The sequence below is a fragment of the Zeus faber genome, assembly GCF_960531495.2.
Source record: "Zeus faber genome assembly, chromosome: 3".
Lineage (NCBI taxonomy): Eukaryota > Metazoa > Chordata > Actinopteri > Zeiformes > Zeidae > Zeus > Zeus faber.
The window spans coordinates 36716700-36741689 of NC_137190.1; the positions used below are offsets into that span (position 1 = coordinate 36716700).

At 43.7% G+C, this 24990-nt stretch overlaps 1 protein-coding gene across 1 annotated transcript in view; it reads left to right on the forward strand.

Annotated features, from left to right (window-relative positions):
* The window catches only part of pkp3b (plakophilin 3b), a 29267-nt gene extending 12892 nt beyond the window's left edge, over positions 1-16375 (forward strand). The window contains exons 4-13 of the mRNA XM_079997189.1: positions 210-333; positions 4274-4481; positions 6484-6661; positions 7319-7436; positions 8487-8651; positions 9661-9843; positions 10531-10684; positions 11427-11622; positions 12954-13041; positions 15552-16375. Of these exons, the coding sequence (XP_079853315.1) occupies positions 210-333; positions 4274-4481; positions 6484-6661; positions 7319-7436; positions 8487-8651; positions 9661-9843; positions 10531-10684; positions 11427-11622; positions 12954-13041; positions 15552-15593 (1456 nt within the window). The 3' untranslated portion in view covers positions 15594-16375. The remainder of the gene's footprint in view (positions 1-209; positions 334-4273; positions 4482-6483; positions 6662-7318; positions 7437-8486; positions 8652-9660; positions 9844-10530; positions 10685-11426; positions 11623-12953; positions 13042-15551) is intronic.
* The last annotated feature ends 8615 nt before the right edge of the window (positions 16376-24990 follow it).

Below are 24990 nucleotides of genomic sequence, written 5' to 3' on the forward strand. Positions count from 1 at the left end.
ACAAAAATAAACATCTGATAGACAAAAAACAAGTTCCACTTGAAAAATTGCTGTGACTAGTATAAAACATTCGTTTTTCAAATTTTCTCAACTTAAAATTGAGAAATTACGGTGTTAATTTCAACTTCAGGAAACCTTAAAAAATACATGTTTAACAAATCCAATGATTAATGTTCCCAGTTTGTGTGTGTGTGCGCATTTGTGCGCAGGATGCAGAACCTGGACATGGCCACAGCGGTGAGATACCTCGCTGAACCTGACCCAGCCATGCAGGTCCTGGGAGCGGCCTACATCCAGCATCAGTGTTACCATAGCAACGATGCCAAGAACCAGGTAGGTTAGCTTGTTAGTTCGTGTGTGATCCTGTGGTTTGTCCAGCTGTCTCTTTATCTAGCTATCCATCTCTCAAACAATCATCCAATGAATCAACCAGTCTTTATTTATAGAGCATCTTTCGTCAAGGCAAATGCAATTCAAAGTACTTCACATAAAAGACAGACTGCAATATGGTAATTAAGAAAATAAGAATACGTACATTAAATAAAACATTTAAATAAAGACAAATAATAGATACAAAAAATGTAAGTAAAATGAAATTGAAACACAGGGAATGTGACAGCAGCCAAATAAGTTGAAAAAACCTTTCTTGAAGGAAAATTTGATTTTTCCAGATTTGTGTTCTTTGTGGGGTTTTTTTTATCTCTCAACATATTTTCAAAACCGGGGCATGTACCAACGTGTATCATCGAGTAAGAATTGCTGACGTCACTCACGTCTCTTCTGTAAACAAGACGAGGATCCTGTTTCACTTGTCGGTGAAAACTTTAATTTCCCTGTGTTGTTATGGATTACGAGAAGCGGGTGGAGGAAGATCTAAATCATATCACGGACCTTAATCTGACCAGTGCGATAGATCCAAGTCAGTGTTAGCAGCGTGTACTGGATTTTCCGCGATGATAGTCAGTTCTCCGACAGCGACGCTGAATCTGATGTTATCCCTGACTTGGAGAATAGTGGTAGTATCACAGTAGAATAGAATAGTTCAAATAGTGGATTTCAACGTCAATGTGACGATGAAACAGAATACTTTCAAGAACCACCGGAGGAGACCAACGATACGCCCGTTGTTGTTACAACGGAAGAAGTTGATGACGTGATGAAGTCTGTTGGGGTTGGTGATTTTCAAATTTCAGATTTTCCGAGACTCATAATATTGATACTCTACGTTTTGTTGTCCGTACTTTTAAACTTCAAAATAATTCCACTTTTATAAAACATGTATATTCTTACTGTAAAATAAAAGCTTTTTTAAAAACAAAAATAGTTTTGTGTTGACGCTGTTTGTGATTGGCCCATTCAGCATTATGTTAAGTAGCCATGAAGCTTTGTTTGTCCGCCAACCCCATTTGCATTCTTTGAGCTGGCTGAATGAACCTGGTGTGGGGGAAACTTTGGAGGTGATTATGATGGCGATAGTGGCGCCGCCCCTTGCGGTCGCCTGCCCCTGTGCTCCGGTCGACTTTTGCACATTTTAGTATTTTTTCCCGTTTTTATCATAATGTACGCCAAAAAAGCATCGGCAGTTACCTCTTACGACCGCGACGCGCTCATGGATATAAAAACTTCCCTAAACAAACAACTTTGGGACTTTTTATCCGTTGAAGCAGAGTGGCCGGGGGAAATCCTACACGGGAAGACGCTCAACAACAACAACAGAAATGGAGCCGCTGTTCCACGAGCCGGCCCACGGAGGAAGCGCCAAGGTAAAAGAGGCGGCATTCGGGTCAGAATGAGGACGCAACCTTACCGTCCACTTCTGCCAAGCATCCTTCTTGCCAACGTCCAGTCCCTGGAGAACAAGATCGATAAACTTCGAGGGAGGATTAAATTCCAACGAGACACGACAAACCGTTGCATCCTCTGTCTGACGGAAACATGGTTGAACCCACTGGTACTGGATGAAGCCATCCATCCAGCCGAGTCCTTCTCCGTGTTCCGCAGCGACAGATCGAGGGAGTCAGGGAAATCCAAAGGTGGAGGCGTCTGCCTAATGGTAAACAACCACTGATGTAACTCCAACAACACCACGTCTCTCTCCCACTCCTGCTCGCCGAACCTGGAACAGCTGACCATCCTATTCCATTTTATCTCCCCCGGGAATTCAGCACGGTCATCATCACAGCCGTTTATATCCCACCGCAAGCGGATACCGACACAGCACTGTGGGACCTGTATGATGTGTTGTGCGGATTTCAAAACAAACATCCCGACGCAGCTGTGGTGGTGACTGGGGACTTTAACAGGGCGAACCTTGAAAAAGTTCTGCCTAATTTCCACCAACACATCACGTGTGCCACCAGGGGAGATAGAACTTTGGACCATTGTTACACACCTTACAAGAATGGATACAAGACCGTCTCGCTCCCTGCTTTCGGGAAATCTGACCACGCCACGATCTCGCTGGTTCCCGTTTACAGGCCTCTGATCGCGTGAGAACTGGTGGTGACGAGGGAAGTGAAGCGGTGGAAGGACCAATCAGAGGATGCGCTTCGGGACGCTCTGACTGACGTAGACTGGGACATGTTACAATCGAGTTCAAGTGACATCAGCTAGTTTACAGAGGCTGTAGTGAGTTTTGTGACTACGCTAGCAGACAACATCATTCCAACGGTGAAAGTTTGGATATTTCCAAACCAGAAGCCGTGGGTCGATAAATCCATCCGCTGCTCTCTGAATGCTCGCACGGCCACTTACGACGGTCTTGTATCCGGAAATATGGACAATTACAAAGTGGCGTCATACAATCTGCGGAGGGGGGTGAAGGACGCTAAACAGGCGTACAGAGAGACTGTGGAGCTAGAGACAGAGACTTTTTATGTGCGGTTCGAGTCTGGCAACAGCACCGCTAGCTCGCCAGCTAATTGGAGTTACACTGCTGGGGATGAGCGCGCACTCTCAGTGTCGTGCACGAGGTCAGGAGGGCCTATGTGAGAATGCTGTTCATCGATTACAGTTACCTGGGAGTCCACATCACAGAGGACTTAACATGGACTGTTCACACAGACACTCTGGTGAGAAAGGCGAGGCAGCGTCTTTACCACCTCAGGCAGCTGAGGAAATTCCGGGTCTCGGTGACGATCCTCAGGACCTTCTACTGCCTGGTTTGGGAACTGTACTGCTCAGGACAGGCGGGCCCTGCAGAGGGTGGTGCGTTCAGCTGAATGTACCACTGGAACTACCCTCCCCCCCTTGCAGGAGCTATACACCAGGAGGTGTAGTAGCAGAGCCTGCAGGATCATGAAGGATCCTCATCACCCCAACAATGGACTGTTTCAACTGCTGCGGTCAGGCAAGCGCCTCCGCAGTCACACAGCGAGAACAGAGAGACTGAGACAGAGTTTTTTCCCGCAAGCCATAAGAACTGTCAATGCTGACCTCACCAGGGGTCCTCACTGAGCCACACACGAGGCTCCACTACCTTACTGTACTATATGTAGCATACTGTACCGCATACTGTGTCAGTGTTCAGGGTTGTTCGTGATGCCGTATTGCTGCGCCGTACTGTTGTATACTGTGCTGTATTATCCCAAACACTTCCTCACTTCATTCACATGCCACTTTAATGCACATATCTGTATATACATAATTACCTATTCCATATACATACGCATATTCCCTCTATCTATTCCATTTTATTGTATTTTATTTTATTCTATATATTTTTATTTTATAAGTATTCGACTTACTGTATTACGTTTTAGGAATCAGTTAGTTGGTCTATTGGAAATAAATGTTTACCTAGGACATATTGTGTGTTATCACCGGGTGCGTTGCATCACATTTCACTGCATATATGTATGAAAGTATGTGTATGTATGTGACGAATAAACCTCTTGAACCTTGAAATCTTGAATCTCAGAATCACAGTTTGCCACACCCTTGTCATTAACAGGTCATAGCTTTAAAAATATTTGCTTGATTTGCACAAGTGACACCTTGTTTGGAAGCTCTGATTCTCCACTTTAAAATGATGCAGGGAAAAAAAGGTCTAAAGCTGCCAAATGACCCTAAAGTATGCTGTGGGTCACACATAGCTAGAAATAAAATATAACCAGATGACAGAACCACTCCGTATGTAAAAGCCTGTATCTTTTCAATTCTTCTTATCCCCCCACACCGCCCCTCTATTTTATCATCATCATCTATTATCTGCATAACAGAGTTGAACTACCACTGATTTAACATTGGTATCAAACGCCCTCCCTCCCCACAGGTGCGTGCTTTGAATGGCGTGGCGGCTCTCGTGTATCTCTTCTCTCGCGACGGGAACCAGGAAGTGCAGCGCTTTGCCACCGGCGCTGCACGCAACCTCATCTACGAGAACGGCGACAACAAGGCGGCGCTTATCGCGGCCGGTGGCGTGGCGAAGCTGGTCGGCACGTTGAAGGAGCCCGACGAGGAGCTTCGCAAGAACGTGACAGGTCCCTCTTTTGAAATCTTTTCTTTCCCTGCAGCTCCTTCCCTCGTTCACATCAAATCACATCCGCCCGGGTGGCCCTCTTTTTCACTTCTTAAAGTAATGTAGAAGCTTTGTCGAACATCGGACTGTGTATGTTCCTCCACGCCTCGACATAATATATATTTCTTCCGTTCTCCGTTGACTTCAATTGCAATTGCATTGAAATTGACTTTCAGTAACTGATTTCCAACGAGACGTTTCATAACGATAGTTATTGATAGTCTACACTGTGGTACAGGGTCCTGCGTTTCAACGTGCTTCATATTTAAGTCCGATTGAGGTACACAGACAGAAATTAAAGTGATTTCGCTATGTGAAAATTCCTCCTTGTCCTACCCAATAGAGAACATAACTCCACACAACCCACTGCCTCAAAACAGTAGGATACATCAGAATGCTTCAAATACTTTTACACTGAGGTCACAAAATAAGGGGGGGGGTGGTTCCCCTCTGCTCTCCGCTTACGCCTGGCATAATCTCGCTCATTCTCTCCTCTTCAATACTCTCCTTTGGCCAGAGTCACAGTGCGGTTGCATGGCAACACTAAGAAGGTATCAAGAATGGATTTGAAGTTCCTGGAATGCTCTTGTTTTGACCACTGTGAGCTCTATTGAACAGACAAGGACAAAAATGAGGCTCTTTTCCAAACAGAGAGCCTGCTTCAACTCTCTTTTTGTACGAAAGAAGATAATCTCAGAAAATATGTGTGTACCAAGGGAACTTCTACCAACAAAGTACAGTAGTTGGCGATCAAAACTAATAAAGCAAAACATGGGAATTGCCCCATGAAAAAGGATGTTTCAGCAGTATACCTTATTGTGGCTGGATGGCCACAACTCACGGTGGGATGGAGGAGAAAGACAGCGAGGAGTGGTTCCGTATGCTGTGTTTATTGAAGGCCTGAGGCTCTTAGGCTTTTTAATAATCCAAACTGAGGGGCATGCCGGGCAAAACAATAATAATAAATCAGGATTTAAAAGTCAGGATGCTGACTTCTCTGGCTCCTGGCGCTGCGGCTGGGCTCCTGCACGGCTTTTAAGTCCCGTACAACGATCCCTCGCTGCAAGACAGACAAGCATTAAGAAAGCTTCCTTCCCCGAATCGGACCAATCAGCTCCGCTTGACACTAATTTGGCCGATTCAGGACAGCTGTGCGACCACGGAAAGGAAGCCGTACTGCCGTCTACAGCTGCGGCTTAACCACGCCCCTTGGTTCTCCACCCTTTAATCCGCTGTACAAGAGTTCTGACAATAAGTACGTCGATATGTACGTTTTCAAAGAAACATGAATCAACTTATAGAGGACAGAGAAGCCAAATAGTGGCCACCCGAATTACAGGTGTGTCAGTCACTGAGAACTGCAGCACTACTTGCTACTGCTACTGCGTCAAGGAGAAAAAGTCTCTAAACTCACAAAACCTCACAGCCTATGCAAAACGTGGACAAACTGCCATTAGCAGAGGTTGAAATGGTCGCAAGTCAAAGCGTACTCACAGAGAGCTTGGGATTTCTGAGCCTGAACAATTACAGCAGGAATAATTCGGCCTTTCGGAAAACCACTTGTATCCAAGACCAATGCACTCATAGACAAGACTCATAGCCTGGTTATAAGGAGAACGAAACCTGGGGCTCCGAGCCATGGAAAGAATAATACAGTTTACGTTTGGGGATCAACTTACAATGTCTGTTGCCAACTATTAAGCTGTACAGAATAAACTGTACTGATTAAATTTGTACTGGCATTGGCATGAGTCATTGGGTCCAATAATTGATCTGCATGGTCACATTATGACTATGGGAATTGAAACTGTTCTGAAGGCAAATGATGGCCCTGTTCTTTATTAGGCCCTTGATATTCATATTTCAGGTGTTTCCGATATTTTCACATCACATTAGTTATTAATGGTGTTATTGACAGATTTGATTGCAAAACTTAGCCTCTTAAGCTCTGACACAATTTTCAGGGATTCTCTGGAATCTGTCGTCCAGAGACAACCTGAAGGAGAAGCTGTCTAAGGAGGCTCTGTCTGAGTTGACTGAGCGGGTTCTGATTCCACTGTGCTGCACCAACGACCAAACCGGTTGCATCCTCCTCAGCCCCTCCGAGAAGGACATCTTCTACAACACCGTCGGCTGCCTCAGGTAACCCCCACCCCAAACCTTCGGATCTGGAAGTTCATAATTTAATTTTGCAGGCCTCAAATGTCAAGCAAATACAGTATCAAATGACGAATAACATGGTCCCGGACTAGGATTTTGATGAATATCGATATTGAGTAGGCAAATATAAATATCTAATTAAACAGCCACTTCCGCACTTAAAGACCACCTCCCACACTTTTTTTTATTGCTATTCTACTTTCTGTCTACTGAAAAAAAATTGTCAGTATTATTGACAAATAACAAATGATGCACCAAAGGTTCATAATGTAATGCTTTTTTAAAACTGATAAACTGTAGGGTTATCCAAGCTGGCATGCCCACTCACTGTAAAATAAAAGCACTTCTTCGCACTAGTTATGCCTCTTTACAACTAAGCTACAGTCACTTTCCTCCATTTTTGACCGAGCAAGTAACCTTGCCATTAATGCATGGCATTAAATTAATTCACCAGACTGCGTTCTCCATTTGGAGAGATATTGAATGAGGAAGAAGTCGATGAATGAAGCTAGAGGTGTCATTAAGAGACGAGAGGCCTTTATACATTTTATACGTCCTGAAAAGATCCAAAATCACAAGAATGTATTTTTTAACACCTCACACTGGCCAAAATGTTAAAATGTGTCGTCGCGTGTTTAGAAATTTAAGCTCGGTGAACGAGAAGACGAGGCAGAAGATGCGAGGAATGCGGGGCCTTGTAGATTCCTTGGTGGCCTACTTCCAGAACGCCCTACAGGAGGACAGAGCAGACGACAAGGTATGGTCTAGATTATTGATTGATAGATGGATGGATGGATGGATAGATGGATAGATGGGAACGTGTTGCTGAGGATGCTTGAGGCAGCTTTGGCAGCTTTGAGTCGTCCGGTGCTAAAGACCCAAAGTTAAACAAACTCTTGGAAAGGAAATGCCTCTTTGAAAAGTAAGATACTGAACCCCAAATACTGACCTCGTGAGATGAAAGCATTATCGTTTGGTGAGGAAAAAAACAGACATAAGAAGTTGAATAGGATAATTCAGATTCTATTTTGTGAATTTTAAACTGCATTTCATGTATGTTCAACATCAGGATCGACAGTCTAGGTTTTTCCATTATTTGTGTCTGTGTTGTCTTGTGTGTTGTGATGTTCTCACAAGGTTTTGAGCACAGTCATCATATACAACGCTGATATCAAGACCATCAAAGATCCCTAAAAGGGGATTTTTTTTTTTTTTTTAAGTGGAACCAACATTATTCTGGGCTGTTGCAAAATTATGCTGAACATATTTGGGATGTTAATAATTACCGTTAACCGACAATAAACATTTTGACTGATTAATACTATCAGCTAAACAGTTTAAAAAAGATTATAAAAATGTATCATATTTTTTGTATGGTAAAAGAAACTTGGAATTTTGTCAGTCCAATCAGATTCGGCAGCTCAATGCGAAAATTCTATAGGGGGGCATATCAAGGAACAGGACACGAGTTCCTCTGTGTCCCGATCGCGTTCCTCCAAATAAAACAACTAAAAAACACTGTTTTTAGTTGTTTTATTTGGAGGAACGGCTCCACGGCTTTCCGGCTGTGCAATAGGATGGTATTGGATCAGGGTGTATTTATAATTCTAATTTGTCAGTTCCAATAAAGAAAAATTTCGGGGGACAGTGCCCTAATATTTTAATATTATCGAATAACAGTTAATGATCGGCTAATGAGGGTCGGATATTTGTCAGAAAGAAAATTCTAAATTTGCATCCCTATAACATATCGTCACCGTTATCCAATAGTATTTCCTTACATCCGTTCTGTCCCTGTCATCTGCAGGGGGTGGAGAACACGCTGTGCACTCTGCGGAACCTTTCCTACCAACTATACACAGAGCTGCCCCCCTCGGCCCAGCATCGACTGGAGGGTCCGTCTCGGGCATCGGCCGCTCGGGAGGGCCAGGCCATCGGCTGCTTCACTCTGCAGGGCAAAAGGTTCAAGGAGGTACTTCAAGAGCTGGGGCAATGTGTTTTTTGGCCTCCAAAATACAACTCCTATTTCTTTGCATAGACAGTCTGTATCTAGATTTCTTCTCTTGTGCCTCTATTGCCATTCATTTTTTTACATTTACATTTATTCATTTAGCAGATGCTTCTGTCCAAAGCAGCTTCCATGAGAGGCTAGCAACAGTCAAAGCATACATCGACCATTGGATCAAGCTCAAATTTAAGTGCATGAGCCCCTGTTTCTAAATTTAACCAGATACAAGGGCAGGATAGCTGAAAGGAATCAGAATAAAAGTTAGTGCAATATGATGTGTACTCATGTATTGTTACCTCATTTGTTCCACGTCCAATTTTTGTCCTATTTTGCCTTGTGAGATATACAAAACAAACCGTTATTAAACATATATAGAAAACTATATATGTTTAAGCTTTAACTCACTACCCTTAATACCTGTGCGCAGGTGATCCATAAGGATCCATGTAAGGCATTTATACAGTATACTCTAATATATTTTGTGTACATATCCTTTAACCACACCACATGTATGTCTTAACATAGAGAAAAAGTATTTTCTAGTCTGTTCTGGAAGCAACTCTCACTGTCTACCTGAAAAGCATCAGCCAGGATGATCTGTGAGATATCATCTGGGTAATAAGTGGCACCGCGGGCTAAGGGAAACAATAGTGTGAGAGCGTGATCTGTGGGGAGGGTCGGTTTACAGAGCACACAACAGGGAAGGTGTGATCGCCTTACGTGCAGCTCCGCACCGGCCAACGTTGTGGCCGATGGAACATGCCGATGTTGCTGGCGGTTACATGTTTGGTCCCACAGTGTGTTGTTTATTCTCTATGGTGATCTGTGCACACCTAACTACTACTACTACTAGGTCTTGTACAGCGATGAGTCGCCAGTTTTGGATGCATGGCTTATCTTTATTTGGGCCTCTCTGGCATCTCATTATTTTTCACTTTCCACCCACTCTTTCGCCCATCTGCCGATCATGCAGCAGCGTAACCAGGAGCTGTATGCGCTATCTGAGGTCTCCCGTCAGCCACGGGGCGCCGAGTGGCTCTGGCATCCCCAGGTGGTGGCGCTGTATAAGGCGGTGCTCCAGGACAATGGCAGCAGCTCCATGACACGGGAGGCTGCCGTCGGGGCGCTGCAGAACATCACGGCAGGGGAAGCCAGGGTAAGTACACGACCTGTTATTTTTTCAAAAGGCCCTGGTTGGGGAAAAACTGAGAACCCATCCTTTTAAATTACACAGTGTACAGAGTCTTTTTCGTACAGTGTACACTGTACAAGTAACGATGCACTGTATGTATGACTCTGATGAGTGACCTTAAAGGACCATCTTTTAGGCAGGGCGGGGTCACAATTGATTCAGCCATCCGAATCATGATTGATCACAGATCATTTGAATCGTACATCCGTTACTAAGGGCGCTTTCTCACCTATTGGTCTGTTTTGAAATTGATACTCGTGGTTTGTTTTCTATTTGGTCCGATTTGGTTTCACACTGCACAGAGACCAACAAGAACAAAACATTTTTTTTTTCCTGAAGGTTGTCAACAATGTGTTGATCCGCTCTTTCCAAAGAGGACGTGCTGCAATCAGATGCTGGTATGACCAGAGAAGACAAGCCTTGCAACAAATGTAAAACAAATGTCCGCGCGCAACCCATAATACATAGCGTGTTCGGTTCACTTAATCAAAATTGTGTTCTCGCCCCAAATTATCTGAACCAAGGGGGTAAACGCACCAGGGTTCCATTCAAACGGACTAAACCCTGCATATGTGAAAGCGGTCTGGGGGGAAAAAAGTAATTTTGAACTGCAACCCATTATGACCCCCCCCCCCCCCCCCCCCCCCCCAGTGGGCGGCAGTGCTGAGCACGGTGGTCTTGGAGCAGGAGAGAATGCTGCCCGTCCTGCTGGAGTTGTTGAACACCCAGAAGGACACAGAGCTGAGGCCCCTTACTGGGCTTCTCCGCAACCTGGCAAGGCACGCACGGGACCAGGACCTCATGGGTGAGGCTAAGTGTGTGTGTGTGTGTGTGTGTGTGTGTGTGTGTGTGTGTGTGTGTGTGTGTGTGTGTGTGTGTGTGTGTGTGTGTGTCTGTGTGTGTCTGTGTGTGTGTGTGTGTCTGTGTGTGTTACATTGCTATGCATTACCTAATTTTTGCAAGTCTCTTTTTTTACAACTTATTCATACACCAATGCAATGCTCATCAGGTGTCAGGTTGTGTATTTGAAATAGACCCCAAATGCAGACACAAGAGGCAGACAGATGTTTTCACAGAATTTACTAAAGGCTGGGAAGTAGTAGAGGTGAATCCAGGAAGAACAGGCAGACAGACTGGAGCATGATGGACTGCATTTTCTTTAACAAGTGTTTATTCTAAAGGGTTAACCTGTTCTTTACTTACCAATTAATAACAAATTTACTACTGTATTGCATTTGGAATGACAGATTTCTTATACACACACACCTACTTATCACTGGCGCCCTAAAACACTTTCCAGACGGCAGCAAAACATGCCTGCAGCAATATATAACACAGCTTTTTCTGGCGTTCTGCCAAAAATCTTCCCTGTAATATTGATGATGGATGACCACGGCAACCTTATTTTTTTTTTTAAGATTGAGCACTTGGCTAAACTTGTCACACAGTTTCCCAAGTTTTCCAAATGTCCCAGCATTCATTTTTGCTCTGCTGTCTGCTGTTATTTCAGATTTATTAATTTCTTTGTTCTGTTTCCCATTGTACAGCCAAAAACATGGTCAACGCGCTTGTGTTGAAGCTACCTGGCGACAGCAGTCAGAGCGATCCCTCCTCCGAGGTGGTGTTTAACATCTGTGGAACCCTCAACCACTTGGTCACTAGAAGCTCCCTGGCAGCCCGAGACATCTCCTACTTTGACGGCCTTCCAAAACTGATAGCCATCAAAACTTCTCACGATAACAGGTAGGGGGCAAGGGCTAAAATCGATACCTGTCCATTGGCAATAGATTGTCATACAACTAACTCTGAAAAACAATTTAGTTGTCTTTTGTTTATTATATGCCACTATCATATTCTATGCTTATAATAGTGTAATAGTACACGCCTACCTGTTGCATAACAGCTATCTACTGAATCTGGACATCGCAACATAAAGACATTGGGTAGAAAGTTAATTTGACTAAACCCAACTGATGGAAACGCAACTAATCCATGTTCTATTTATTGGGACATTTCTAATGTCAAATTGCGATCAGGCAATTATGTCATGTAAATCCTTTAATAATTGCGACAGAAGCAGCTTCTTTAAAGTGACTGCAGCCATACCTCCTCAAACCTTTTGCACTATTTTATGACAATTTTGACTTATTGTATTTACTGTCCTTGAATCGTTTTTATATTGAGGTGTTTACCAATTCGAATACCTCTGTTAAGTGACACAATGTTTTTTATTTTTTACAGTCAAAAGGGGCAACAATACAGGAAAAATGTAGGTCCTTAATGTTTGCGGGTAAAAAAGGCCATTTCTTTTACATCTTGGCGACGTCACAGGGGAAGTTGTCGTCTCTGCAACGGCACAGTAGCGAGTGGTAGTCAGTTGGCAGGTCAGTCAGTAAGTTTCACAGCTATTAAGGATGGCAAAGTACTGTGTTTAGGATTTATTATTTAGAAGTAAAGAGTATTTACACAAAGAAATGTTAAAGAAAACAATGGATAGACCTGCGTGACACAGGTTTTGTTTTGTTCAAGTAGGACACGAATACATCGAAATCTAAATAAAATAAAAACACGCCCTGTCTGTCTAAGCATCTCTCACCGGATAAACGAGGCTCTGCGCTCCTGTTGCGACGGATCGGATGTTGACGTTTTTCGTTTCATACAAGTAGGAAACTCGGAAATAAATCTAAAGCTAGCTCTGTCCTGTCCCACACCTGTTACATCACATTCGACTTGAGGTGGGCGAGGCTAATTGCATGCCAAAAATTAGTCCATCTGTAATTCTAAGTTTAAAAAAAAGTCAGTAATTCATAAATCAAAGTGCTACATAATTCCCCACACATTAATTCACTGGGTTTGCAACCTGCAAGTTGCCCTTTAAAGGTGAATAGAAACACTTCAAACCACCAAACTAACCCGAACCCTTAATAATAGTCTAAATTATAGTATAGTGGTAATTATATATCGAAAGAGGCAAAATCATCTTATCACAGATAAGAGTCATCTCACGAGGGTGTGTCAGTAATTTGGTGTTCCTGGTCTGGCTTTTGTTTGTTTGTTTAACTTTGGCTCTTCAGCACCGGACGACTCAAAGCTGCCAAAGCTGCCTCAACCGTCCTCAGCAACATGTTCCAGTACAACAAGCTGCACAAAGACTACAAGCTGGTAAACTCCTCCACCACTCACCCTGAAGTTCCATGTCGGGAGAAGGCCGGTCGATCGTTCAGTTTAATGGATGGGTTGCCATTTTTCAATCCCGGTCGCAATTATTTATGTCCAGTTCTTCAAGAAACTCATAAACTCAAAAGATCCTTTGGCTTCTAACTCTAACAATCAGCATTTAGCCCCCCCCTCCGTCGGACCATATCTTCATAATTGTTTTTACTTCTCTCCCACACAAATCTTCCCAAAATGCCCCTCATATCCAGTGAAAAAAATTGTTCTCTGCAGATAAACTAAATATTTGGTCTGCAGCAGGTTGCGGGTTCAGAATTAGCCAAGTTGCTGTGAACCGAGAAAGGAACACTCTATCTTTCCTGTCAAGAATTATGCAAGCCGTGCTAAATGTTTGCGTTACATTAAACATCCAACATTGAAATTCTGCTGTCAGCTTATTGTAAACCGTATGATTAATTTGGTTTATGAGAAAACAGGAAGTGCACCCCACGTATCATATGGTGTCCATGCAGTGCCAGAGGGCAGTGCATGTGCAAAGAAATTAATTTGGAAAATCTAGACGCTAAAGTTCCTAACATTACACATAAACACCCCTCGTGTACATGTTCACTATGAGATGATCCAATTGCAATTAAATAAGAAAGGAAAAGTGAAAAGAGAGCCGTGGTTGATTTATCCTTGCATGGCAAAGGTGTACGTGTCTATTAGGATGATGAAAGGTTTGACTCTTTTTCCTGATTCAGCTCTTGACGTGTGGCTCAATGTAAAAAAAAAAAAAAAAGAGTCGTTCAATTAGGTGGTGTCACGCACGGGGAGCGGGGGTGAGGAGAATAGTCGGTCGGCTCAGAGTGGAATTCTCACAAAGAACAGTTGAAATTGGTGAGTCGAAGATTCACGTGCTGCCACAGTGACTCCAGACTCCCGAGTCGTTTAAATAGTTTTTCGCTACGAACAGCGTTTACCGTTATGTTTCAAAATCTAAAGGCTCTGCTCAAGTTATTCCCCCCTTAACCCAAACCCAACCCTAATTAGCCAGATACAAGGATAGACAGATAATGACAGATAATGACAGATAATGACAGATAATGACAGACAGACAGACAGACAGACAGACAGACAGACAGACAGACAGACAGATAGATAGATAGATAGATAGATAGATAGATAGATAGATAGATAGATAGATAGATAGATAGATAGATAGATAGATAGATAGATAGATAGATAGATAGATGGATGGATGGATGGATGGATGGATGGATGGATGGATGGATGGATGGATGGATGGATGGATGGATGGATGGATGGATGGATGGATGGATGGATGGATGGATGGATGGATGGATGGATGGATGGATGGATGGATGGATGGATGGATGGATGGATGGATGGATGGATGGATGGATGGATGGATGGATGGATGGATGGATAGATAGATAGATAGATAGATAGATAGATAGATAGATAGATGGATGGATACACCTTCAATACATACAATTTGATCTTACTTGACTTTGAACCAGCTCTGATACATATTCATACCTTAGCCATTATCACTGCCACTGGCAGGTTTACATTAAGAGTTACTGATTCCATCAAGTTTTCAACATGAGCCTGGTGCCACAATTCATATAAGAATAATCGTTGGTTTTGCAGCAGCCTAAAATAACTGGGGTCATTTTGGGACATTTGTTAGCACGCAAGCAGGTAATCCTGTCTTTCAAGTCTCTGAGGCTGAAGGATTACGTAATGTAATTTCACTTAAAATGGCTCAAAGAATTAGAACTAGAACTAGAGGTTTTCTGTCAAGAGTTGCCAGGGGCTCACCAGGGGCTTATCATAATCTTGGTCTTTATAAATCTTTATAAAACATGTTAAATCTCCTTTCAAGGAAAGGAAATTCAGAGAGGAACACGAGAACAGAAGGTTCTGTTCACTTTAAAGAGTTACAGGTTTTTCTCAAAGAAATCTCGCAGAGCGAATCCCCAGACCATCTTTTATTCCTCTGTGTTCCAGGAAGAGTAATGTCTCGGGCTGGCATGGTGGCTTTTTTGGCACCTGCCGAACAATGTCAGTGTTATATAAAACCCTAGCCTCAGCTCACCCTCCCTAAAGAAAACCCCAGCAAACAAGGGCTGTCAGTTGTGGTGTCATTGTCCACATTTTGAGCCCTGTGTACACCAGGCCTTTATCTAGAAGGTAAACAGATCGCTTCAAGCTAGGGCTGGAGTATCGCCTACAAAGATAGAGCTTTGATGATGATTCATATAGTATGTGTACACATCTATAAACAGAAGTTAGAAAGGGAGCCGCACTTGGGAATAATGATCATGTTGACTTGTCGGCCCAATATGGGCAAATAGTGAGTACAGCTAATACAACAATAGGATTAGTAACCAGCTATAGTAGCTAATCCCAAAACTCGCACACACATACATAGTTGTGGTGATACCGAAACAACGGCACAACAAAGGCTATCGTCTCTTTATCCATTTCAGAAAGGATTCACCAGACGTGACTTCACGGATGACACCATCTAACATGGAGGGGACGGGGGATGACGGACGCCGATCCCCCGCCGACGGTTGAATTGCTTGGAGGGAACGAAGATGGCGTGGAAAGCGAGTAGTGAAATCTTGTTTCCTTGGAATTACTAAAATCAATCGTCCTGAGGGTCCACACACAGGGTGTGCGTTCCACAATGGACCGTGATGACTTCATAAGCGGAATGGACTCATCAATGTGAGTGTGAGTGTGCGTGTATTAATTTGCAAGAATACCAAGTGAATTTTAATACGATGGGTCAAATCCTGCGTGGTTGAGGAAAAAACAGTGTGATCCTGTTTAATTCACGTTTGTCACAGTTTCACTATTGAGCTCTTGATTTATTGTGAAATCGAGAAATGTTGACATTGACATGACAGCCTTTTTTTGGGGGGGGTCAGATGAGAAGGTCAACAACAATTTCATCCCCTGTGTGTACCGAGCTCCTGTGAAATTAGGTAAACGTGTCTTCCAGCATCTAAAAGCCGATTTTGATTATTTAAAGGGGACCTATTATGCTCCTTTTAACACAAGTTAATATAGATCTCTAAGGTCCCCAAAACATGTTACGTTTTTTGCTGAAAATACCACTCAGATTATGCATTCGAACCATTGTGACATGCCTCAATCTCCGGAGTAGTTCCGACTTTGGTTGCTGTGTTCCAGGCTTGTGGGCAACATGGATACCGCACCACGATGCACCAGCACTCTCACATGCGGGGAGTTTTTGTTTCATGTAAACCTCGGGAAAATAAAATAAAATAAATAAATACATCTATCTACAATAAAAACATACAATTTTTATTGGTTTTGTTTGGGGAAAGGCACAGTGGATCCGATGGAGCAGATGACCATATAAAGAAATCCTTGACGAGCTGAGTTCAGAGTGGTCGGAAGCCTGAGTGTTTGGCGCACAGCGATTACTTTCTCATTAGTTTACCTCATTGTCTGACATGTTGGCCACGTCTAATATGAACATCCGACATTGTAACATCATATATATGACAGAAAATAAGGAAAAGCATAATAGATCCCCTTTAAGCAATAGGACATCTTCAAGTGAGTTGGGCTTCAGCACCACTGTGTTGGACTTTCACCTAGATTCACTATTCAGAATCAAAATCTAGGTAAGATAATAAAAAGAGAGTTTCCCTTTTAACCCTTTCGCAACACTCCTATTTCAAGCCCGTTTACAAGGCGATGGTGGTTGAAAATCACAAAAGAAGATGTCTTTTTCATGTACAGTTTATTGATTCTGTTGCTTCTGCCTCTAGATGAGGGGCGTTACCGCAAGATTCAGATCAATAGGGTTCTACAAGTGCTAACACATTTGTACATTTTAAGTCCACGTCTAACCGCAAAGCAGATTTTATGTTTTTTCAGTTGCACAGATGCAGGGACACATACAGTAGTTTTCATAGTTTTATCTAAACTCACTAAGGGTAGCTTCAACTAACCTTTGGTTCCGCTGTTAATGAAGTGACATTACTTATGGTCTGTAATGAATGTAGAATTCACACTTTTTATAGAGTTTTACCATTTTAACTCAAGAAATAACTATTCTCCTAATGAAAAAATGAAAGTATAAAATGTAATAGCTCATTTTGTAACATCAAAACATATGTTAAAGTTGGGTATTTATCAGTGTGAAGCCTTGCATTTTTCTGAAAGGTAACCTTACAGCATTTACACATTTAAAGACTTTTTCCTCCCCATCACAGTATTGCACACAATTCAGGATTTAGCACACGGGATCACTAAAACACATCATAGGAGCCAAAACTTAAGACAATATAACGAAAGAATGCTTTCACACACACATTATACGGAGTTCCAGATTGGCTGTTAGCGATAAAGGGGCAAGTAAGGACAAATTGTGGGCAAATTACAAAAAGACTGGTCATCACAAGTAACTATCAAAATTCACATGTGACTCACACATAAATGTGAAGCCCATTTGTGGCATACGTGAATGCAATGTATGGTTCGAACTGATGCACAAGCATTCCATGACTGTAAGCCTACAGTACAGTTTTACAGTGCATTTTTCAGTTAGCATGCACTGGTTTACCATTTGTTGCAAAAACACATATTGGTCACTTGGATTTCACATGAGGGATGTGGTCAGAACTTGAAATGTCACATGTGACCACATGTAGTTTGTGAATTATGTGAAATTATTTATTTTTTAGTCATTTGAACATATCATTTACCATTGCAAAACAGAACAATTTCATATCCCTTAAATTAAATGTAACTATGAGCCAGCCATGCCAAGGGACACCGGAGACGCATCTGCATAATGTTAATGGGGGAACATGTATGTGACTGACATTAGCGGGAAAACCATTACAGGATCAACGAGGGGATTTCTCGGGAAGTGGTGCATGGGAGAGAGAGAGAGAGAGAGAGGTGATCGGAGAGACCACAGGCAGCCGTGGCTCTCAAAAGTGGGCGTTGCTCTGCCTTAGAATGGAATGTAGACAGGGCCAGGAGCGATCTCTTATCCCCGCCGGGATCAGTGCGAGGTCAACTCGGCCCACAACAATGCAGCGAAGTGGGAGGAAACCCAGTTCGGAGGGAGGAAGTGTGTTGTAGCTACCAGTGGAACTGCAGTGTGTGTGTGTTTTTGTGTGTGTGTGTGTGTGTGTGTGTGTGTGTGTGTGTGTGTGTGTGTGTGTGTGTGTGTGTGTGTGTAATATATACACACACACACACACACACACACACACATATACATATATATATATATATATATATATATATATAAATAATTACATTTTTTTTAATAGTCAGAGGTTTGTGAATGCCATGCGGTTTTCTTCAATCGTATGGCGGTTGACACTTTGTCGTAAATCTTTATTGGGAGAAAGCCGATTGACTCTAACATTCTCTGCTAATTACAGGGGATGGAATTAAACTGTTTACAGTCACGGAGGCAGATAAATACCACGGATAGATAACAAAACAGCTACAGGACTTTCATCTGCTGCAAAATTGTGTCAAATCAGGAGAACAGGAGCTCCTAAATTGGGGTCAGCCGCTGGGGTTGTTATAGAATCTGCAGGGGATCCACAAAATCATATATATTAATATTTTTTTTCTTTACCTTTAAAAATTAAAACAATTTATGTAGGAAAATAAAAAAATATAAACTTGATTTGTTGTTGCCTTGTGTGTGTTTAATTTGTCTTCTGATTAAAATGGAACCGTTGATACAAGTTACTGCGGTCAAGTCTGCTTCCACTTCGAAAAACAGGGTTAAACTAGTCACCACGTTGTCTTGCGGTACGTGTATATACTAGGCATTACGGTAAGAGCGTGTAAGAACTGATTTCAAATTAAAAGTGACAAACCGGTGAACGACATTTCACATTCATTCAGTCAATAATGAATGAATGCGTGCTGCGTCTGGTGCCTGCACCTGGGGGTTGGTTGTATGTGTGCGACTCTGTTATGCGGGGTCTCCTCATGCTCCCCGGGGCTGGGCGTAGGTGTTACTCCACAGCCCTCTGGCTTCTCTGGGGACCTGGGGGTCTTCTGTGGCCACAGGGCAGTGTGCTCGGGGCTTTCCTGCAGCCGTAGGGTGTCTACAAGGCTGCAGAGTTCACACCAGCACCAATGAGGATAAGTTATGTACACTCACCGGTGGACATGTTACACACACACACACACACACACACACACAAACACATACAGGCGGTCTCATCACACACACACACACACACCACCATACCTGCTTCAAGTGCACCCCAGCACCCTCCTGGTTGCATTACTCTCCTTTCCTCCCTCATTTACTGCCATAACTATAACAGGAAGAGGCCACGTGACCATTTGTAAGTTCAAGTTTTCCTGGACCTAATTAATTGTTTTTCAAAACATGTTGTCGTCCAATGTTTACGTGTTTGTGTAAATGTTGTTTGTTTCGATGTCTATTTGTCTCACCCGTGGTGATTGTCCCCCGTGGAGTGGTGATCAGTTGTTTATAGACCCAAACATGATAAATAGTTCTCCAAAGAGGGGGGTTGGTGGTGGTTCTCTAGAACCAAAAACGGTGCTCTTGTCATCCTCCAGGTCATCCACAAGACAGAGTTATTGCAGCAGTTCTTGATGATTTAAGAATTAATAAAGAGTTGCATTGCAGGTTGAGAACTTGAACTCCACTTGCAGACTAACTCTGTCCTAGATGCAATGGCATACAAATACTCTATGTTGTATGCCCAGCATGCTGACAGCACAGGTAAAAAAAAAAGAAAAAGAAAAAGAAGGAAACTTCCTGTTTCCACAGACTAATTCCACTTGATATAGTAGAATGATAGTAAACCACCTCATAATTTCACTCAAACAATAGCAAATTCTGATATTGAATTTAAAAATTAAAGCCCTTTAAAATGTCATATACAATATGAGCTGTGTTACATCTGATTTCAGATTTATATTAAAAGGAAATGTCCTGTTTCCACAGACCAACTTCAGTTCAGAACGATAGTAGACCACCTCACAATGTCACCCAGACAATATCAGCAAATTCTAATGTTGATTCTCAAAATTAAAGCCCTCTAAATTTTCAAACATGAGCGTTGTTTCCTCTGAATTCAGATTAGAATTAAAAGGAAACTTCCTGTTTCCACAGACCAATTCCATCTCAGAATGATTGTAGACCATCTCACAATGCAATCTTTTTAGTCAATTTTTAAATGGCGTGTAGACCATAGCTGGACTTTCAAAATGTTAATCCATAGGTATAATACCAGTGATCACAGTTTCCTGCGACCTCTCCTCAGTTGACCCACCACTCAAATACCACTAACCCATTTTGATCGCCTTAACAATTGCCAAGAAAATATTACTCAGTTGGAAAAACAGACAATCTCACTACATCCCAATCGTTACATTTATTAATAGAATACATCTCAATGGAATGGAATACATCTCAATCCAAAAACAAGGTTGATTCATTGAATGAAATATGGGCTACTTTCATCACTGACCTGACTCCTTCCATTAATATTTGAGTCTTCCTAAGTTAGGACAATGTCGTGGTGTTTTGCGGCATGTGGGGGTCCCTTAGATCTACCCAGGGCTCTGCGGTTGGGCAGGTGCTGAGCAGCTGTCAGGACGACCGTGACGCTTGGTGCTGTGACCATGGGGTCGGTCCCCCGAAACACACAGGATGTTGGGGGTGCCGGGTGGTGGCATCCCCTCTTATACCCAGGTTGAGCTGGCCGGTCTTCAGGGGATGTGGGGTGCCCCTGGAGGTTACCTGCAGCTGGCGTGTGTTGGTTTGAGGTGTGGTTGCGGGTTTGGGGCTCGGGTCAGGGACGGGGGGTGCGGATTGCTGGTTCCGGTCTTGGATCTCGGTCTCTCGGGGCTGGATGGCCAGTTGTGGTGCGGCAAGCCTCACCCTAGCGTGGGGCATTGTTGGGCATGGTGGCCCTGCTGGCTTGCCTGCGGTCCGCGCCTGCCGCTATGACTTGTGCCTACACGTGGGGGTGGGTTGTATATGTACGTCTGGGGGGTGCGCCGTCTCGTTGCGCTCTCTAGGAGTGGTTTATGCTCCTTGGGGCCGGGCATTGTCCAGCAGGCTTCCGGCTTCTCTGGGGGCTCTGGGGTCTTCTGTGGCTGCAGGGCGTGGTGCTGGGGGCTATCCTGCAGTGTTGGGGTGTCTATACGGCCGGGAGACTCTGGGGTGGCTTTGGGGCCTTTTCCGCTACTTGGAGGCTCTACAATATAATAGAGACCTCATACACCAGAACCAATTGGGAGAAGTCCCAATATACATACAGGTGGACACATCACAGGCACACACACACACACCACCAGCACCTGCTCTGAACCCAACCCCAACACCCTCCTGGTTACATCCCTCTCCTCCCTCGCCCGGACCTGATTATTTTGAAATTGTTTGAATTTACCCTTTCACACATGTAGCAAAAAAATGGAGATTGTCGGTGTCAGACGCATATACACTGCCTGGAAATAATCCGGTTGGTTTAGTCGAGGGGCGGAGCCTGGGTAGAGCATGCAGGAGGCAGGACATGACGCAATGACAGCAGAGTTTTACAGCACAACAAGATGGCGGACGAGGCTACCAATTTGGAGTGGAGATCACGGGCGCCCGTTCTAGGCATTTTGCCGCTCTGGGAGGAGATGCCCAGAGCGGCAAAATGCCTAGAACCAAAGCTTGCTATCTATCTATCTATCTATCTATCTGTCGGTTTGTTTATTTATTTATTTATCGCTACAGTTTCAGAGCATGGTAAACTGCATGTACACTGTGTCAATGCTCTGATTTTTCCTGACAGATAAAAAATAGAAATAAATAGTTTGTCATCAATGTCATTCGTGATCGACGGAGTCGATCGCCAATAGACAATTTAATCGTAAATCTGCCCAAGCCTACGCAGCAGCTACGCTCCGTGCATGAAAATCCGCACGAAGGTAAATAAATGGCCTATGATAGAGACACGCCCACTTACTCGCTGTGAATGATCGGACAGTTACCTGCTCCGTTCACACGTGGGTTCAATTGGACATTACCCGGACTATGTACGAGGGTGCTGGGTGGGTAATGTCCGGGTCAAATGATTAGAACATTTGCATTCAGGAATACAGTTCAACAGGGTAAAGTCAGAATAATTTCAGGTTTACAGTGCATGTGTGAAAGCAGCATATGACAGGAAGAGGCCACGTGCCGAATTGTTGTTCCAGTTTTCCTTTATTTAATTAACTTTGTTTTGTCTACACGTTATCTGACGTTTTTATGTTCGTTTTACCATGTACATGTTGTTGTTTGATGTTGGTGATGTTTATTTGTCTCAACTGTGGTAATCCTCCCCCTCTTGGAGTAGTGATTAGCTGTGTAATGAGTTTTACTGAGTGATGACTGATATTGACTGAGTGACATTTTGAGGTGGTGTACTATTATTCTGAGGTGGAATTGGTTTGTGGCAACAGGACGTTTCCTTTTAATTCTAATGTGAATTCAGAGGGAACTAGCTCATAGTTGCTATTTTAGAGGGCTTTAATTTTGAAAACCAACATCAGAATGTGCTAATATTTTCAAATTGACATTTTGAGGTGGTCTTCTATCATTCTGAAGTGGAATTGGTCTGTGGAAACAGGAAGTTTCCTTTTAATAGCAATGTGAAATCAGACGTAACACAGCTCATATTTGCTATTTTAGAGGGCTTTAATTTTGAAATGTAGCTTCATAATTTGCTGATATTGTCTGCGTGACAATGTGAGGTGGTCTACTATCATTGTTCCGCCCCCGGAAGCCCCTCCAGTGTGTGTTGCGAAATCAGGGCACTGTGATTGATAGTATGACATCAGAGCAGGCATAGGCAGACGGAGACACACACAGTCAATCTGATCACGTCCCAGGATTACCATCTCTTCCATCAGCCTCGGCACAGGAAAGAGATCCTGAGGCAACATTCTATATGCAGTCCAACCTCAGGCTCCACAAGATTGTATAGTCCCAACGTCATGAGAGCTTTTCCGGAGGAGGATCTTGCCAAAAGCTTAAAAGACCTCGACTTCGATCAGGACTCCCCACTGATGCAACACAGTCTAGGGCTCAGATGGGACCTGTCCACCGACACCTTCACCTTCCGTGTAGCAGCTACGGAGAGACCGTTCACACGATGCGGTGTGTTGTCCAACATCAACAGTCTGTTCGATCCCCTGGGTTTCGCTGCACCTGTCAGCATTCAAGGTTGCACCATCCTAAGAGAGCTTACTGCTGCCCGCGACGAATGGGACACCCCTTTACCGGACGAGAGACTAGAGGAGTAGCTGAGGTGTAGAGACTCGCTCCAAGATCTTCAGGGACTGAAGATCCCAAGGATGTTTACATCACCGCCAATTTCTAGAGCTTAGAGGAGAGAGATGAATATCTTCTGCGACGCATCCACCAAGGAAATTGGTGCCGTCGCATACCTCAAAGTGACCAATACGAAAGCTCAGACCGAGTTGGGATTTATCTGGGGCAAAGTGAGGCGGGCCCCAAAACCTGACATTACCATCCCAAGACTCGAGCTCTGTGCAGCTGTTTTAGCAGTCGAGATGGCAGAAGTCATCCTACAGGAGCTGGACGTCAAGCTAGACAGTGTCAGACTCTTCGCCAATAGCAAGGTGGTGCTAGGCTAAATTGCCAATGAGACTAGACGGTTCTACGTCTACGTTCACAACCGAGTCCAGCGCATTAGAAGATCCACACAGATGAGTCAGTGGCATTACGTCCCTATGGACCTAAATCCTGCTGATCTGGCTACAAGAGCCATCCCAGCCAACCAGCTAGCCCTCTCCTCTTGACTAAATGGACCTGCCTTCCTCACAAGGGCTCAGAAAGGTCAACCTGGGAACTGATGTGGAGCTACGCCCCGAGGTCACTGTCAGTATCACGCACTTTTCTGTTAGCCTTAGTTGCGCGCGATTCAGGAATTCTCCAGCTGAAGGTCTCTTTTAAGAGCCATGGCTAGTCTCTCGCACCTCATTCACTCCTTCAACCGAGCTTCTTGGGACAGCCCATGCCGCGGTTGGCATGCCTGCAACAAACCCCTCTCCAGAGAGCAACTCGACCAAGCAAAGACGACAATCATTCCAAATTATTATGAAAATTGGATTTTAGTGTCAAAAACATAAATTTTTTTGTTTTTCAATTAAACTCATGGATGGTATTGTGTCTCAGGGCTCTTTGGTTCACTGAAATCAATCTCAGACACCTGTGATAATTAGTTTGCCAGGTGAGCCCAATTAAAGGAAAACTACTTAAGAAGGATGTTCCACATAATTAAGCAGGCCACAGGTTTCAAGCAATATGGGAAAGAAAAAGGATCTCTCTGCTGCCGAAAAGCGTCAAATAGTGCAATGCCTTGGACAAGGTCTGAAAACATCAGATATTTCACGAAAACTTAAGCGTGATCATCGTACTATATAGAGATTTGTGGCTGATTCAGAGCACAGACGGGTTCGTGCAGATAAAGGCATAATGAGGAAGGTTTCTGCCAGACAAATTCATCGGATTAAGAGAGCAGCTGCTAAAATGCCGTTACAAAGCAGCAAACAGGTTTTTGAAGCTGCTGGTGCCTCTGGAGTCCTGCGAACCTGAAGGTGTAGGATCCTCCAGAGGCTTGCAGTTATGCATAAACATACTATTGGGCCACCCCTAACCAATGCTCACAAGCAGAAACGGTTGCAGTGGGCCCAGAAATACATGAAGACTAATTTTCAAACAGTCTTGTTTACTGATGAGTGCCGTGCAACCCTGGATGGTCCAGATGGATGGAGTAGTGGATGATTGGTGGATGGCCACCATGCCCCAACAAGGCTGCGACGTCAGCAAGGAGGTGGCGGAGTCATGTTTTGGGCCGGAATCATGGGGAGAGA